A 19,165-nucleotide genomic window follows, 5' to 3' on the forward strand; every position below is an offset into this window, starting at 1 on the left:
AGGTACAGCTGATGGAAATCAAGTTTACTTCCAGAGGCCTAACTACATGTAGCAATAATGAAAACTTATCTACAAAAAATAATAAAAACCAAGAACAGAAAATGCTTCATTAAGGATTGACAAAACATACCTTGCTTTCATTCCTGGTTTAACTTCTACAGTTTTCTCTGAAGTATGAACAACTCTAACAATTACTTCACCCGACTCAGGGTGATTCTGTCTTCTCAGGAAATCATTCACTCTGTTCTCCAAGAAAGTACCAAGCCTTGTGGTCGGTAACCCTACATAAACACAAACAAAAAAAACCCTCTTAATTTACTGTAACAGTAGCACATAAGAACCAAATTAGCCTCACAAAATGAGAAACGTGTCCACTTAACTTTTGGATCCCAGTGATTGAGTCTCTCAGTCAACTAAAACTTTACCTGATCTATCCAATTAAAGGCTTCCTTTCTGAGGGACAATTAATTGCTTTGATATCTGCTTTGAACAAAGTAATCTCATAACTGAGAACATGCATAGCTAGCTCCCCACTAAAGGGTGCTATTAGGCATAAGACTTGACTCTGAAAGAAAGTTCCAAATTACTGAATATATCTAGAAGCATGGGGGGAGGGGGGAACCAGCCCTGCTCATCTGATCAGATAATATCAAGGATCCAACACTGTTATCAGCAGAAGCCAGTCATGTAATTTTGAGAAGCTTGCAAGTGACATATAAAAGCAACAATCAGTCCACTGCTTGTCACCAGCATCTAGTTTTCAGATACAGTGCCTTGGAATAAGGAGGTTCCATTTAGCTCACAAGGCTAATAAGTGTTGACAGATTTATCTTCTGTTGGAATTTTGCCTAAGATTAGGATAAAGGGGGGGGGGGGAGAAGGAAATGTTTTTCTTTTTCTTTTCTTTTTGGACTTTTAATCTTTATTAAAAAATTTCAATAAAATATATCTAAAATATCTAAACTAATAGCTATCATATGCTAAGGCAAAGAATGTCACAAGAATTAAAACATATTTAGAATTCTATCCATGTTTCCTATTACTCAGAATTTTATACAATTCTACCACAACCAGCCTTAATTAAGAGGCCACACATTGTGTTAGCATATAGCATAGGGATAATCTCTAACTTAAATTTTCAGTGTCATCTTTTTAAAAAAATACCCTTTCTTTTACTACATTTTTTGAAACATGGAATGATGAGAATTGCAATATGGCATTTCAGATACAGACACGTGTTACAGACATACACAATGTCATTATGGTACTTATTTCACTTTTAAATCCATTTTTCAATGCTGTTACACAGAACCTTTTTTCAGTCAACCATCAACCATGACCATAAGATCTTTCCTGAACTGATTGTGTCCATCCAGGAAAAAGACCTTGGCAGATACCTCAATGAAGATGGGGCAGTGCATAGCAACAATAAAAAAGGGAAATATACTGTTGAAAATTACTAGGAGAGATTAAAATCAAATAGGACATATGAAAGCAGCACCACCCCCCAGCTCTCAAGGAATGATTGTAATAAATCCAGAAAGTTTTAATTAGGCGAAAAAGCAACCAGATGTTCAAGGCTTGAAATATCACTCTCACATTGTCATTTGGATTCCATTTTAGGAGAGAATGCAGCTGAAGAATAAAACTTCTAGATAGTTATGCTGCAAGTTAATGTCTTCCATACTTCAAAGATGTATACAGAACTGGGCCTCCTAATTGCACCTTGTCAGCACAAATTATCAGGCAGTTACTAACAGCTCTGGATTTCTATGCTAGCCTTGAGAACTTTTTAAAAAAGTGATCCAAGATTCATAACTCAAATTAATTAAAAAACAAGTTTATGACGGGATCATGCCCCTGACAGGGTAATATTGTTGGAGAGAGATAATAAGGAACTTGTCAATAACCTCCTACAATTTCTGAACTATAAATGTATTAGTAAAATGAGAGTATGCACTTAGCATTACCCATCCTCAATAAGGCTATAGTTCTGAACACACCATTTTTAGATATGGTTCAGTGAAATTAATGTGCTTTACTTTCAAGTAAGTGTATGGCTGAGATGTACATCTGTACTTACTTCTAGCAGAGAATTTATTCTCTCTCCTGGTTCGTCCTGTTTTCTTTAGGCAACCATCACAGACAAAGCTGAAATAAGTGAGATAATGGTACAAATCACTGATATGCTTAAGTGTAAACAAAAACGTTCTCACTGGGTTTATGGCATTCCGGTACTAATAACCCAGAGATTTCAAACATTTCCCTTAAAAAAAAAATCATTACTGCCCAAATAATTGGATTTTACCAATTAAGCACAACATTAATTTTAATGTGATCCAACACACCACCACCACCACCACCACTTGTAGTGCTATTTATGCTAAAAGGAGCACATAGGCTAACTAGGGCTGTGGTCACACACACTAAATAATCCACTTTCAATGCACTTTCCTAAGACCCCAACACAGTGATCACACAACAGTACTTAAAAATTATATTTCAGATAATCTGTTAAAGGGCCAGTTAATCAACTGAAAAACTGCAAGCCTTAGCATTGTCATGATGACGGGTATTTTGCAGTTTCAAATTATGGCAGCAGCAGTCCATGATCTAGAGGGACTGGGTCAGACAAGGTGATTCTTTTAGATCTACATCCATATCAAATCCTAATTATCACCCCAATATAACAGTAATATCCTTAAAAGAGAAGAAAAGAGCAGCAAGTAACTCACCCAGAAGGCCAGATTATCTCGTTGTGAAGTACACAGATCTGATGCATTTTTCTTCCACATTCTATACATTCAACAAATCTTGAAAGGAAAAAAAAAAGCATAAGTAATATATAGAGCTTTCACTGCTTGAAACAGGATTGTTTAGGGAAATGTCTATGTTAAAAACATTTCTCACATTATGAAATCCAAAAAAAAGGCTTGTGTTCAAGCTTACAGATTTCCTGTAGATTTACAACAAAAGGTGCTACTCTTCAAATGATACTTTCCACTTGAAGAGTACCATCTTTCCTAGGCCCCCCCCCCTGATTTCAAGTGGATTTTGAATATTATAGCTTCACTTTTCCTACACTCCTCTACTTAAAAAAAATCAGAGCAACTCAACTGATTTCAGTGCACACACTATATTCAAAGTGGGACTGGGTACTCTACAACACAGGAGCTGCACATGCTTTTTAAAGAATCCCGTGAAACTGCTGACATCTTATATTCCAATACAGGATATCTCAATATATTCTATTTAATATTTCAATCTTCCAGCATTATCTTGTCTAAAGTGAACATAAATCCTCCCTGGTAGATTTGAGACAGATTTGGGATTACATTTAGGCAACATTTGGGGGCATGATGGAGGAAACTGGGACGCCTTTTAAATTATACATGGTGGGAAAGAGCGGCTTCTGTTTTTTAAGGGATAATGAATCGTTTTAAAAGGCAAGATTTGAGTTCCTTTACTTACTGTTCAGGGTCCAGTGTATCATTTTTCCTTTTTGAAAACTGGTCTTTATTTATTGTGCTGAGGAGACAAACATACAATCTTAGTTGCAACAAGAATAAGCAATTGCTCATAATAAAAGCCACCTTACTTTTTGCAACAGATTCTGCACAGGACATCCTAAACTACTTAATTTTTTAGAGGACAAGAGACAAGAGAGACTGAATTGGACAAACTGACATTATAGTACAGGATGAAATACATTTTCATTTCCAGTTTGATCATGAAACAAAAATAGCTTTTCACAGGATACTATAGGTGGATTCAGACAACTGAAAGCAATACACCATCTGCTTAAGTATTTGCAGCACAACACAGGGACCACCTGTAGCCTGTGATCATGAAGTTAAACTTTACAATTACTGTGCAGACACCTGAAAACTGGGAACAGCAGAGAGTGGTAAAAGGGCTTAACTGTGTGGTCAGAGACTAGAGACCAGTTGGTCCTTACAGCGTTCAGCCACTTTGTATGTTTGTAATTCCTGGTCATCTGAATCCCCTTTGTCTCTCTGATAGGGGAATATGAATGCAGAGGACTCTAGAAAGTACAGAATAGCTTACTATTATTTGTTAAATAAACTCTGTAGCTAGAATTGAAGTTTGTAATGTTTTATGAAGCCTCACTTAAGAAAAACACCTTTAAATGTTAATATACATCACTAAACAACATGTTCTGACTATTGAATTCCTGGATTAATCAGGTCTTCCCATGACATCAATGTCCAGTTGTTTTATGGGAAGCATACTATAAACGAAGGTCTCTTGATTTTAATTTTGATCTAACAAAATCAGCTATATTTTGAAATATAAGGTCTGTAGTTTTTATATTTTAACACTGCTCATGTCAGCATAAATATATCTAAGGACATTTCACCCACAAAACATCCTCTCCATTGTTTGGCACAAAGTATTGGTTTTTCAGGCTTAGCCTGAAATCTTGGGTATCAGGCAGATGAAATACATAAGATCATCTCCAAATTCAGCAGTTTATTCTGTCATGTTTCTCTCTCTCTTTTACACACTCTGTTTCACTGTGCTCTAAAGAAAACACTACAGGTTCCCTGAAAATCTGACACACATCTTTCTGTGGCTGTAGTTTAGTTATTGTATTGCTAAATTTATCAGATGAATCCTATCAGCAGAATTCTCTCATATCAAGCTTTTGCACCTAGCTGATACATTTTTATCCCAGTCTTCCTTCAAAGAGCTCAAGATGGTTTTCCTGCTTATTCCTGCAGATTTTTTCCAGTGCTTGCCCTGTTTATACTTACACATGAACTCAGAATCCATCCCCATCCTAAGGCCCACAAACCCTATCTTCAGTTCTGCATAGAGGCTCCTGCTCTTAGAGGAATTAAGTTTCATATGGATGTTTTTACACACACACACACACGCACGCACAGAGAGTACATACACAATTATATATAGACAAATTGTTTTCTGTCATTATACAAATACTAATGTCACAGGAAAAGCCCCTTAGAACTCCACGTCTTATTGTGACATAAAACTTGGAAGAGAAACATAATCTTCATTTTCAAATTTAAACTTGCCTCCATTTAGCTACTTGCCTGGAACAATTCCTTTCAGGTGAGCAGACTCCTAGATCTGCTGCTTGAGCCAAAGAAGAAAGTGTAGGGGATGAACTGGGAGAGCTCTTTGCAGGCTGATAAAATTCTTTACAATTAGCCTTGCACACTTAATACAATAAACACGTGATTTGGTCTTGAAAAATATTTATCACTTGTTAGCTTACTGAGGTTTTCAAGTGCCTCAACTTTTCCTGCAACTGGCACAAGGCTTCAGCATTAAATAAAAAGTTTTCTATAGTTTGCCTTCCTTTTTCTTACAAGCTATAGATTTTAGACTACAAGAATAGCTGAAGCTTTGACATATTACAAAGCTAGCTGTTAATAGAAAGGAGACACACAGCTACTCACGTTTGAGGTTGTGATGGGTCATCCCCCAAAGAAACGCTCTCCCCTTGGATTTCGTTGAAGCACTTCTCACAGAAATGATACCTGTCGGCAAGAAGGCCATATTTGGGTGAACTGTTCCGTCCACACAACACAGCCCAAGCCAAGCAACGGAGCCACCAATCACAGCAGGCCAAGGAGGGGGGCGGGAGCAGAAAGCAGGTCGTCAACGGCGACAGGGACATTCAATGATGAAGATTTATGGGACCCAGAGTTTGTTTGATTTGGTTTTTTTTGGGTTGGTTTTTTTGCAATCAAAGCCAAGTGCAGACAACGACAAGCATGAAGGAGAAATAAAAACACATACACACACAAAGAAATGGGGATTTGCAGGACGAAAAACAAAAACACAGAAGCAAGACAGGACAACACAAAGCAGAAAGCCAAGGCAAAGCACAGATTAGCATTAAATCTCTCAAATGGGATCACAAGCAGCAAATTATAGCAAATAAAAAGAGTATTCAATTTTAGTATACCCATGCCCTCTTCATTTCAATAGCCAATGCCACATAAAGCAAAGAATCAAAATGAAGAAGAGAGTAAGAGCAATTGCTGCTCCAACATCTGCATCAGGGTAGCAATTTTTTTTAATAAGAATATCTGCCAAGAGAGGGCTGGAAGGGGGTGAAAACAATCCATCTTGAGAATGCTCAAATATTGATAGACCAGTCTTTTCCCCTCATGAAGTGGCTGTTTTCAACATCTGTTTAAAACACCAGGAACTATCCGAAACAATTTCTATACAGTGGTTTACAATCTGCCAAAATGTTAGGTACTTTGAAGGCTTATGAGAATGTGCTACACATATACTGCTTTTTTAATCTGCAAAGTACAGATGAACATTAATTTAGAGGAATGGGATAGTCAAGATATTAAAGGGATTCCATCTTCATCTGAAGAGTTTTTACTCAGGATGTTTTCTCCCCTCAAGAATGTATTGAGAATGCAGCCTCTCCATTTCTAAGCAAGTTAATTTGAATGCACAAACACATCTAAACAAAAGGAACAAAACAAAAACAACAACTGACAGTATTATAAAGCAAAACAAAACCAACACTATGAATCTATAATTTCTAGGAACTCAGCCAATCCCCCCCCCCCTTTCAGTTAAGGTTCATTTATGTATAGGAAACAATGACAAATGTCTGTTTTCGGCAGTATAGCCCAGATCCAAAGAATGACATGGCTAGTTACAAATTTTTCGAGGGGTTTTTCTTAAAGTTCATGCATCTCAAAAGCAAGGGGAATTTCAAAAGCAGTAAGTGTGACAGGATAAGAATCTCTTGTTCTCAGTAAACCCTACTAGCATACCAAGTCATAGGCCACACTTAAGAGTAGCTCTCTGGACCTGAACTCACATCTAGATATAAGCATCTTTTCATCAATTTGACAATAAGAATACTATCTTGTGGCTTGGAACTGTTTAAGTTACAAAAATACATGAACATTTATTCAGATTTGTTTAGAGGGGACTGAAGTCATCTTTCAATTCCAATAAAAGCTTGCCTTGCAGCAATAGTCTTTCCTCCTCCGGCAGTGGGGGAAGGAAAGAAGCTTGAGGAACACATCCCCAGCTCAAGAGTTCTCAACACCGCTACCTCCAAGAAAGATCCAAATAAAATCTTCCCATTTGAAACATCACTGACTGCAAGGATAAAGGCTCAACTGTTTCTGAGGAGGATAGCAAGTCCTAAGAGAGACTACCAGCATAATGCTGGTTGGGACTGTAAGAAAGGATCGACTCCAGGCAGCTCATTCTTGTACATTAAGTCAGCTTCCACTCTAGAGCAGACCAGAGTGGGCAGAGAGTAGATGGCACATCCATAGCAGGTAACCTAATGCCCGCTGGAATTTGTGCAAATGATGCTGGATGAGGTGGAGCTTGGTTTGCTCCAGTCAGGGACTTGTGTTCTGAAACAGACCAGACAGCCCTCCCCTGATCTAGCAAGCACCCCTTTTTAAAAAAATTAACTCAGAAATTTAGTACTATTTGATGACTATAGCTTGGGATGTGACAAGTGTGTGGGCTGAGACAAAGAAAATACAGCTCCCTCAGAATGACACTGAAGACAAAAAAGTCAGTTGATGTCAAGATGCAAACATGCATGTTTAAAGAATGGTCTGGAACCATTACTATAACCGCCTAATATGCTGACACACTGCAGTGCAGTTCAGTATGGAGGAAAGACAATGGGTTTACTGCAACACCTCTGAACTTCTCAATAAATATGTACAAAATATAAATTAACGTTCTAAATTTGACACATGGACAAAAGACAAATGATGCAACAGAGCAACTTGCCAGCATAAGAAGTGACCAGGCCATTCACTGCTATAAGGGCATGCCCGCTTCTGTCTAATGTATTACAGCAGGCACAGCTCTGCATCAATTTTCTCTTTCTCTTACCTGTTTTGGTAACTGTAATACGTAGCATCTCGTGGGATTGTGCATAACTGTTTGCCATAGCAACATAACGTCTGTGGTGAAAACTCCAACTGCAAAAACAGAATTTTTTAAAAATAAATATTTGTGTCAGTACTGGGGAGCTGTTCATTTGAGATTTTTGCCTAGCTGAAAGTCGTTTGGTAAATCATAACAGTTTTCTTACATACAGATAGACATATTTAGTACAACAAAGTAATGTGCAAACTTAGCTGTTCTAATAAAGATACGTTTATCCCTTCACTCTTATTTCTCTGGATTACTAAAAATATTGTGTTTCTACAGTATCATACTGTGTCTCAGGCAGCAACCTTCTGCATGGTTACTTAGTAATAACTGTCACCAAGCTCAGTACTGTTACACATGAAAACATCTCAAATAAAATCTTAATGTCACAAATAATGTGAACATCTTCTATGTGGCTGCTCACAATAACACCTTAAGACACATTTAATCAGCTCTGGAATAAAAGTAAACCTACAATTTTAAAACACATTAAATGAATGCAACTGAAATATTACCATTCAAGTCCTTGTACTTATTTTCCTATTGTGTACTGTAACACTCCAATGATTTTCACAAAAGGGCAAGCCAGCCCTATAACTAATTTTGTTGGGGGCAAATAAAGCCATAGGCAGAATACTGGCCATCCTCAAACATCTATATTTAAAACTCCGAATTGATGGGAAGAAATGTTTACATTTATGTATTTAACTCTTTGAAACTAACTGCTGTAGGTTCTTGAGGTTCAAACTTTGAGGCACTTCCTCACCTTTCTTCCACAACAATAGCCAAGGCTCTGCATAACTGGATCAATTTCCTGTTCAAACACCTCTGCCAGCTTGGAACAGTACTTATATACTCTAGATGTTTTGCGGTTGTAAAGCCAAGCATTGTTGAACATGAGCCAAATATCATCAACATATTGCCAAGGTTCCTGGTACTGTCCTGTGTCAAGTTTCCTTTTGATAGTAGAAAGATCCATGGGGTTCTTAACTATATCAAAGTAATCCTACAGAAAGAGAAACAAAAAGGCAACATTGACATTAGAAGACTGATGTACAAGAAAAAAAGGAATTCTGAAGACTCGGGCATTCATGTGCTTCCTTTTTTAATGGAATGTTTTGCTATTACTTTTACTTTCCGAATTCAGTTTTGCGCTACAGAGAGAATTTGGTACTCCATGTGAGAACCTGGAATATAGGTTAAAAAACACAAAATTAACCAAATACACCATTACGGGCAGTCCTCCATGGGACAGAAGGGGACTTTTAAGTAGTCCACTACTACCTATGACTTAGAGGTAGCTCTGTGAGGATAAACCAAGCCCTCATGCTGTTCAACGCTATTAGAAGAGCTGTAGTACTTGGAATGCTCTTCAGCATCAGTGTAAAGTAAAGAATACATGAATGATTTTATTTATTTATTATATTTATACCCCGCCTATCCTGTGAACAGGATCAGGGCGGCTAACAAGAGCAGTACAATGTACCTAATTGGCATACAATGTACATAATGCCAAATGATGAAATTCACTCTGGCCTGTAGGGTTTTCGAGGGAATCTTGCTCTGAATTAGAACTCTCCTGGTTTCCCATCTCAATTCCTCGCTTTTAACTGGGGGATAAGGCATGGTCAGACAAAGCTTTACTACAATTTAGTTAAGCACAAAAGCCCTCTGCAGTAAGAAGAGAAAAAGTTTTTGTAACACACTTACAGGAATTCCTAGTACTTGGGGATCCACTGGCTGCCGGAAGGGAAGGGACTCTGGATCTTGACGGTAAAGTGCCTCCAAAGTTGGCATAAGTGCCTGCCTCAACTCTTCTGGCTTGAAAACTTTTCATAAGTAAATGCGCAAGATGAAAAATGGAGGGAAAAGTTAGAAATCCGCTATAAAATCCATTATATACATGTGCAATTCCTCCATAATATCTCAGTGTCCAGTTTTGGTAAGATACAGCCTGTAATTTGATATGACTGGAGGCAAGAACTGAAAACGTACACATTCACCAAATGTAAAGTTTAGCTAAGAGACATGCACAACAAAACATTATGAGACATTAAAATTTTGCATTAGAAAGGAGTGCCTAAAACTCCCATCAGATTTTCTATGGAGATATTTCTCCACAGCCTTGCCAAAGGTGTTGGGAATGGGAACTGGAAACCATAAAACCTAAATATTTGCTTTTGCAAGGCTATGGGGCAACAGCTCCTTAACAGTGTCATTGAAAAGTGGATGGGGGAGGTGAGATGGCTTGGCTCTTCTCCACACTCCACCAACCACTGCAACTTTTGGAATTAGGGCTTGGATACTTCAGAGCCCTGACTATGGTAAGGCAATGTTGCATTGTACTCAACTGCTTTCTTTTTTTTTTTTGCGCCGTAGAATTAGGTGAGGTAAAGAACTGCTCCTCTACCAGCACCTTTCAACAAAAGCAAAATGCAGTTCTATGGGGCAAAAGATCTATAATGCTTTTGCTGGAAGGAGCGGTACAAGTTACAGAACTGGCTCCTTTCTGATGTCTATATCCCCTCAACAACAGTACTTAGGGCTCCTGTCTCATGAACTTTCAAAGCACTTGTTTTGGAAAGGAGCAGGGGGAGGCAAGAACCTTATTCCTCTCTCCACACAGCCCAACAACAGTGCTGTGAGACTTTCTCCCGGCCTATCCTCAGGGAAACCTGAAAAGCAGATCTAAACTCCAATCTAGCCTGGAGGGGGTGTGTGTCCCCCAATATGCAGAAACCTCCCACCTCCTTGTGCCTAGCCTCCCTTTGTGCTACTGCCATTACCAGCACAGCGGTCAGGCACTTAACTATTAGACAGCATGAATGCTGCACTCCATAGTCCTGTCTTCCAATTTGTGTTTCAATAGACAGGTCTGTAAAAGTCATAACTATTTCTGTTACCAGTGTGTTAAATACACGCCCTAGTTTCAGATTTAAAAAATTACTCTGCTTCCCCATGCAATAGACAAACTACTTACTTTTCCTCTTTGACTGTCCTGAAGCTGGTGAAGACTGAGTACCTGGAGTACTCGGTCTTTCCTCCTCTTCCTTCACTTCTGACTTTATCTCTGGTTTCTTTTCCTCCTGCTCTGCTGGTTCAGATTTACATTCTTCTGACATGGACTCTATCTTCACCTGGAAAAAGATAAGGTATTTGAGCAAGAAGTCTAGTACAACGTTAACCTGTACCTCTAAATAAAGCAAGGAGCATTGTCTGGACCCCCCTAAACAATGAAGATCACCCTTCCCCTATACAATTTATTTTCATTCAAGACAAAGGGACATCCCTATGATTTGTGAAGGAAAAGTCACAAACCTAGATGAAACGCATGTGACACAAGAGTACCATATGAACAGAGGTTGAAAGACCTATACCTAACTGCAACTTCCAATATGTGTACAGTAAAGTGACCTACATTAAGTTCTCACAAGTTAATATCCACACACGCTTTTCGTTTTCATTGAAGTGCTGCATGTAGGTTGTCACAGTCTAGGCAGCAAACTACATCATGAGAGGGAGAGACGGCAAGGCAAAACAGCTTCTGTAAGCCCCTTTCAGCTTTCCCCTCTAGTGGTCCTCAGCATTGTCGCCAGGAAAAAAGTCCCCCCCCTCCTTTTGGGCTACCTTCCATCCTTTTCTTTATAGCCATATATATTTCTTATAGGACCTAACCAACTCACAGTTACTCAAGAAAGGGGAATAGGCAGAAGTAGGCGGAAAACAAAGTTTAAAACTTACACAAAGTCAAATTTTACTAAACACTTTTAAAGCCGCATCACACTAAAAATGTTAAGTAGCTTATACAAAGAGAAACATAAAGAGCATTTGGGCAAGAAAACAACAAAACACATCCAGCTAAGCCTAACCAGATTTCCCCCTATTCCGGCAGATTTTTAAAAAATCTGTTTTCTTTAGCTCAGTCTTATTCCTTTCTCAGGTTAGCCTCTTATCCTCCTTGCAGCAAGCAATTTCTCCAGCAAGGATTTCACCATGAATCACTTCTGTGGTTCTCTAACATGTTCTTTGTTCAGCTCTTCCTACTCACTACCTGGTCTCTGGTTCCTTTTATTTACGTAGTTTAGGTCTGATATATCCACGCAGATCTTGACTGGTCAAGGGAAGCCCTACAGTTCAATGCTCAAAATCTGAGTTTCATTTCAGTAGAACCACAAAAGACATTTCTGTTTTGGTTGCTATTTCTTAAGACCATCCTTATGAACTTTATGCCTGAAACCAATTTTTAAAAATTTCTTCACCCTAAAGGCACCCATTTCATACAGTAAACATAATAAGAACCAAATCCCAAAGGGTGGAAACTGTTCCATTCCTTCACAATAGGAAACATGTATTCCTTTGAAATAGTGCTGAGGAAGGCAGTTGCATAGTTAAGTCTGAAAAATAAAAGCATCCCATTACAAGGAAAACTGTTTCCGCATCCTCAAATATGTAATGTATAGCCCTGATCTGGATAGTCCAGGCAGGCCCAATCTCGTCAGATCTTAGAAGCTAAGCAGGGCCAGCCCCTGGCTAGTATCCGGATGGGAGACCTCCAGAGAATACCAGGGCTGGGAAGCTAGAGGCAGGCTATCAAGCCACTTCTCTGAACACCCTCCATATCCCCGTAGGAGTTGCCAGAGGACGCCATGTCTTCCACACACACTCAAATGCAAAAATACCAAAAAAGTAATGTATAGCAGTGAGCAGTTCCACAGAAGCACCCAACTGTAACAACCAGAAGGCATAGCATCAGTGAACTGTAACAAGAATGCTGACTTGTATCCATTCTTTAATGTTGCTTGAACCAGGCCTCACAGACCAGACTTAGCAAAGACTTGGCAGTTGTTAACTCACACAGCACAGACAAGAGACTTGTCTATAAAACACACCTAACTTGAGCAACTTGCGGAGGCCCCATTTTAATAATTCTTTTCACTGAATCCTAAATCCCCTCCTTCTCTCTTGCTGATGCCTGCCCCTTTTCAATTGCACATGGCAAGCTGTGCATGCCCTGCAGAAATCTCAGTCGTCTTGAATCTTCAAAACAATGCAGTGAACCCTATCATCTGCATATTAAAAGCAAATTTAAGTAAAAAGTATGTACAGTCTGTACCTGTCCTACAAGGTTAGGTTAGGTTTTACAGGGTAACTAATTCTGTAAGGCCAGAACTTAAAAGGCCCTGAACGAAGTTTCACACTCCTTTACTGGTAGAAAAGAGCACGAGTCCAGTAATACCTTACAGACTAACAAAATTTGTGGAAGGTATGAGATTTCGTGAATCACAGCATGTCTTCAGATACAGCTAGAATGTGAGTCCATCTGTCCTTATATCTTGGAGAGCATTTCAGATGCCAAACAGCAGGTGAATGACAATAGCAGCAGCCACTAATTTTGTTAGTTGTTAAGGTGCTACTAGATTCTTGCTCTTTTCTATTGCTACAGACAGACTAACATGGCTACCCATCTTGATCTAACCCCTTTATTTGGACTTTGCTCCACAGACCACAACGAACTTCCTTAATTATAGCTTTTAACATTTGAAAAGAGTGAAAACCAGTTCAATGTTAGTAGTAGTATAACTACACTGTACCTCCTTGGTGTCACTCAGCCAATCAAAGAGTTCCCAGGGCTGAGCTACCGGTTCACAGCAACTTATCAACACACTTTCTGGCTAGTGCTTTGGGGGTGATCTGGAAGCTACATGACAGCACATGATGACAACTCTATGAACTTCTGCCCTTTAAAAGAGGAGGAATCCAATTCCACCACCACTTGTCCTATGGTGCAGAGTCTCTGCTTCCACTTGGAGAAAACAGAAAACTCTGTTTCAGGTTAATTAGATGATACAAGAATGTCTCACCCTTTGTCCTTACAAAGACCTTGCTGGTTCCCAGACGCCTCTTTGAGAAATGCTGGTACAGAATGCTATACTCTGATTGGGCTCAGTCATGAAGCACACAGGGCTTACCTCTCTCAGCCTAACATACCTCACAAGGTTGTTATGAGAATATAATGAAAAACAAAACAAAAAACGACCTATGTAGGCCATCCTGAGTACTATGGCAGGGCAGAAATCCAAAAGACTAAAATAAATTACCAGACACATCTAATGAGAACGCCCTACTCACCTCTGGTTTCTCTTCCATGGGAAGATCTGTTTGTTCTGACTCCTCTTCTTCCATTTTAACCTCCATTTTAATTTCAGGCAAAGGTTGCTGCTGCTGCTCAGGAGCAGCCTGCTGAGAGTTCACATCTGCACTGCTGGTAGATGGCGGGTTTGATACCTGCCCATCTATGCTTACCCCTGGCTGCGAAAGCTAGGGAACAAACCAGAAAATCCACATCCTAAGTAACAACTTCACAGCCAATTTTTTCTTTACTTCATTTTATGCCTCTAACTTGTACAATATCTTAGGCATTGCATTCCAATATGAAGAGGGGCTACACAATTAAGATCTGTGGACATGAGTCCACCTAGTATACTGTTCTTCAACATTATTCTTAAAGCTCATCCAGTACTGATGATAATGAATTGCATCATTTATGGGGCACTGCACTCCCTTAAAACTCTACTATACAAAACATAGTATGGGTTCTAAAACATAATGTATTGTTCCATTTTACCAATGCAATGCATGCCATCAAGTTTGCAGAGTCCACACAGTCACTTAAGCTGTATATTAAAAAAGGTAAAAACCAAGGAAACTGTATCTAAGCTTGAACTTTTGCACTTAAGAATAGGGAGATCATTAAAGTTTCCTTACAGGTGTCGCAGGATGCTGAGGCTGCAGTGGTGCTGTTGGGGTGGGCACAGATGCAGTCGTACTCTGCTGGGAAAGAGGCTGCTGCGGCAGCTGCTGTTCTGCTGACGGGGTAACCGAAACTGGAGGCTGCACTTGTGGAGTCAGCTGAGCCTGTGGAGGTGTTGGAGTCTGCCTCTGAGGAGGATGCATAGTTTGTGACTGTGGAGCAGGTGGCATTGCTTGGGGGACAGTGGCAGGAGCAGTGGCAAGTGTTGCCTGTGGTGGTGCTGGTGGCTGCTGCTGTTGAGATACCAGACCTGGGGGTGTATGATGAGGCGTGGGAGTACGACTTGGTACTGGAGAAGGAGAATTTCGATGCAAAGTGGGCTGTGGAATAGGGGGGCAGTGAACGTGACCCCCTTGAGAGCCTGAAGCCACGACTGGAGAGTTCACAGGGCAGGAAGAGCTCGTCATTTGTGCCTGGGGAGGAAAATTAGACCTGTCAATACCTGAACAAATGACACTGGACATCAGCAACTAGAGGCTCCAGGGTAAAATCTGACTCCCTGATTACGACCAATCCCCACCCCACCCCGTCAATATAAAACTAGCAGAAAGCACAGTGGCTGTGGCATTGGAAGTTGTTGGTCTTCTTTGGAGCGGCTGGGGGAGGGGCACTGGTACCTTCCACTCCCTCCAAGGGGCTGTCCAGCACAGACTACACAGATATGAGCAAAAGGACTACATTCCCAAGAAGCTGGGAGACTGAAAAAATGTATTGGTCCCCTTTAGATACCTAGACAAACTAGCCAGTTGCATTATGGGCAAATTTCTTTTTCTTTTTTAATGTACCATTTAATCTATCACACGCAAAGAAGTCTATATTCAAAGACAATGAAACTTCTCTCAAAAGTGGAAACCTACTTGAGAAGTTGGTGTCTGATTGCCAGGCTGAGACATAGGTGTGCTTGCTGCATTCATTCCTGGAGATAACACTGGGAACTGGTTCTGCTGCAGGAACTGATTTTGATTGGAAGGCTGTCCAACACCTGGCTGTTGCATACGTGGGGGAAATCCCATCTACAAGAAGCAGCATTTATTATGAATAAAACAGTGCAGCTATCCATTTTTGTTGCCAGAATATAGTTTGACACGATATTTCCATGAACAGAAACACAGCATGTTTGCTGGAACCCCTTCTCTTCAAAAAGTTGCAAGGCATACGTGCTTGGACCGTATGAAGGCACATCAAGGCTGAGGGGCAACAGAGAGAGGCTTTGGCCTCGTCAGCCTTCTGGAATGTGGTTGGCTGCTGTGTAAAATAGGATGCTGGACTGGACAGGTTATTGGTCTGATGAAGCAAAGGTGCTCTTATGTTAGGGTAAGTATTAATTTGGATACTCTCTGGCTTCTCAGCCCTGTTCCTCAGTGAGCTCCAATTTCTGAAGAATATCAGAAGCTGAAACTGAACCAGCTCAAGAAAGAGCTGTGTGAAGGATTCACACACGCATATGTCTCACTAAAGGGGGGGGGGGGGAGAGAATTGACTGACCTGGCTCATGGTCCCTGCCTGGCTTAGCTGTCCAGGGTGCTGAAGAGGAGGAGCTTGCCGGGGTCCAACTGATGGCATCTGCATGTTCATTGGGCCAAACTGATTGATTCCTGCATATTCACACATTTAAAACAAAAGGCCAAGTTGATTAGAACATTTAAACCATGCCACATGTTAACATGTAAGGGTTAGAGGACAGAAAAGTTTTAATGGACAAGACAGGGAAAAGATGAGTTAGGGATAAACAGACCATGTAGAATCAAGATGGCACCAAAAGAGCAAGTGGGGTGTAATCACAGTAGCTATGGAAAGTCTTTGAGGCAAAAAGTAAGATTTAAAGGAAGTAAAGGGATATGCAAATAAAGTGCATAGAGGTAGTAAGCTTTGAATGCAAGACCTAGAAGCTGAAATACAGACTCAGAGTCAAAGAAAAGGAGATCATGGGAATGTTAGAGGTGAAAAGCCACTTACAGCATAGGCATTCTGAAACACACGAACAGGGGAAACACAGCAGGAAGTAAGAAGAAGGAAATAATGAGGAACTGACGAGTATGGACAAAGGTTACAAAAATGGAAGGGAAAGGGAAGATCTTGAAGACACTAAGGAGAAAAAGCAGCAAGATTTTGGCAACTGTTTGGATGTAAGGAGAAGGAGTAGTCAAAGATGCCTTAAAACATGAAGATCCTGCAATAATGAGATACCAGTATCTCTGACAGGGAAGCATGAGTGTGACAGGATTTGAGCAGGAAGATAAGGAGTTCTGTTTTTGCAACAGTCAGAGAGGTCAATAGAAAACAGGTAAGAACATGCCAGTAACACAGAGATGGGGATCAGACAAAACGTAAGAACAGAAGAGGAGAACCAGTTAAAGCATACATAAAGAAGCCATAAGAGACCACTTGGAGAAAGTGTAGAGGAATAAACATCACGAACACAAGAGCCAAGCTCTGCTAAAGTGAAAATAGTCATGAAATTTATGAGGAAAGTCAGAATATGAAACCCAAGGAAACCAGCATTAGAGTGTAGATGTGTCAAAAAGAGCTGTGCAAGTCAAGGAGCACAAGTCTGAAGAGAAACTTAAACAGAATTGCACTGAAAAAATTTGTGGGAGTAGTTTCACAGCATGTAATGTTGAAAGGATGGATATAGTGACAAGAACAGTATCAGCTATCAAAACAAACACACTCAATGATCAGGAGAACTCCATAGGACAGGAACAGATGGGAAGAGAGAAGACAATGCCCATTTATACCCTTTCACAGGAACAGTGAGAAGGGCTGGGGGCAAGGAGAACCAAAAAAAGCAGAACTACAAGAACGAAACTGTATACAAAAGAATTTACAACAGACATTAGTACAATCTTTAGCTGGTCAAGAGTTGAGAAAGTAAACAATGGAAGTCAGCCTAATCAGCCACAAAGATGGGTGGACTGATTAGGAAAAGAGCAGCATCCAGAAATAAAGCAATTTTAAAAACCTAGACTAAGTAGCAAGGTGAAATACAAAGAAATTTGAGCAGAACTTAGAATGGTCAAGTAGATACATGAGACACTTTCATTCATTTCAATGAAATCCTATTGGGGAAAACAACCATGGTGAAGAACTGATCTGAATATAATTTTTCCCCATCAGGCTTGAAAAAAATATACAAGACATCACATAGTAATGAAGCTAAAACTTTCCTCTGTATATACGTATTATACTGGCAGACCTCAAAATGGTTCCCCAAACCTCGTATCTAAGTATGTTATCAAACAGTCATTTGTGTTTAAGAAAAGAGGGCAGTAAAATGGTACACGGAGAAAGAAATAGTAACTGGTTAAGAGAAAAATGGCAATAACTCCAGTGCATGGGGGGGTCTACTACCTTTTCAAGTTGTTCAAACTTTTCTTTAAACTCTCACCTGGTGGTGTAGGCATGCGATTCACCATCTGGTTTGGCACACTGGCACGAATCATATTTGGATCAGGAAGAGGACCATCTATAACATGGATGAAAAAACAAGATAATGAATTAAGATTGTTTTTATAAGACTTAGATTTTCTTTTACTAAGGGGGGACGGGACACTTACTTTTGATATCCACAAGCCCTAAGATCCATCTACAAAAACAGGGACAGGAATTTAAACAGTTGTCTTAAACTTTGGGTTCCACTGGACTCAAACTTTATTCTGTGGCTTCAGACCAACACGGCTACCCACCTGAGTCTGTTTGTTTACTTGTAACTGCTTAAGACACCCGAAATTTTCTGTCTTGCAAACTGCCAATACATCAATGTGTTACACTATTCCAACCAACACAGAATGTCTTCTTACACTAAAGTAACATCCTAGTATTCATAAGGGTTCAAAAAGCATACAGATGCAACAGTGTATCAAAATGAAATTAACTTTGTAAAACCCTTTTGACATCGATAAAATATTTCATTTAAAAAAATGGAAATGACAGGCTTTGTTGGGGAATTTATTCTGAATCTGATAAAAGCTATCCTTGGCAATAAAGTTACTTATTTGGGTTCATCTATTTTGTTGGGGTTTTTAAACATGCACTTAATGCTTCTTTAAGCTAAGTTGGGTCACGTGCTGAAAACAGGTAAAATAAAATAAGCAGGTTGCTTACCAGTAGCTGGTGATCTTCGAGTGGTCATCTGTGCATTCACACCCATGGGATCTAGTGCGCACATGCTGGATCGATTGGTGCTGTAGCAAGCTCTTTTAACGGATTTTCGCGCCCAGTCCCTCGGGAATGCGCAGGAACCCCACCACGCATGCCCAGAGGGGTGGGCGCGGACATCCCGCCAGTTCCTACAAACCGCCGCAAATCAACCCCTATTAAAAATGTAGAAGCTGACAGCAGCGGGGAAGGAGGGCGGGTGGTGTGAATGCACAGATGACCACTCGAAGATCACCAGTTACTGGTAAGCAACCTGCTTATCTT

The 19,165-nt window shown here is 40.0% G+C and overlaps 1 protein-coding gene across 1 annotated transcript in view; it reads right to left on the bottom strand.

The window, feature by feature from the left end:
- EP300 (E1A binding protein p300) overlaps nt 1-19,165 on the bottom strand; it is a 126,435-nt gene that overhangs the window by 8,555 nt on the left and 98,715 nt on the right. The window contains exons 11-24 of the mRNA XM_015419224.1: nt 18,132-18,209; nt 16,229-16,338; nt 15,601-15,756; nt 14,698-15,156; nt 14,062-14,250; nt 10,913-11,069; nt 9,643-9,761; nt 8,699-8,938; nt 7,891-7,979; nt 5,448-5,528; nt 3,472-3,528; nt 2,736-2,813; nt 2,084-2,151; nt 131-281 (exon numbers count right to left, since the gene is read on the bottom strand). Coding sequence (XP_015274710.1) covers nt 131-281; nt 2,084-2,151; nt 2,736-2,813; nt 3,472-3,528; nt 5,448-5,528; nt 7,891-7,979; nt 8,699-8,938; nt 9,643-9,761; nt 10,913-11,069; nt 14,062-14,250; nt 14,698-15,156; nt 15,601-15,756; nt 16,229-16,338; nt 18,132-18,209 — 2,032 coding nt within the window. The remainder of the gene's footprint in view (nt 1-130; nt 282-2,083; nt 2,152-2,735; nt 2,814-3,471; nt 3,529-5,447; nt 5,529-7,890; nt 7,980-8,698; nt 8,939-9,642; nt 9,762-10,912; nt 11,070-14,061; nt 14,251-14,697; nt 15,157-15,600; nt 15,757-16,228; nt 16,339-18,131; nt 18,210-19,165) is intronic.

The sequence above is a fragment of the Gekko japonicus genome, unplaced genomic scaffold, assembly GCF_001447785.1.
Source record: "Gekko japonicus isolate JY-2015 unplaced genomic scaffold, Gekko_japonicus_V1.1 scaffold37, whole genome shotgun sequence".
Lineage (NCBI taxonomy): Eukaryota > Metazoa > Chordata > Lepidosauria > Squamata > Gekkonidae > Gekko > Gekko japonicus.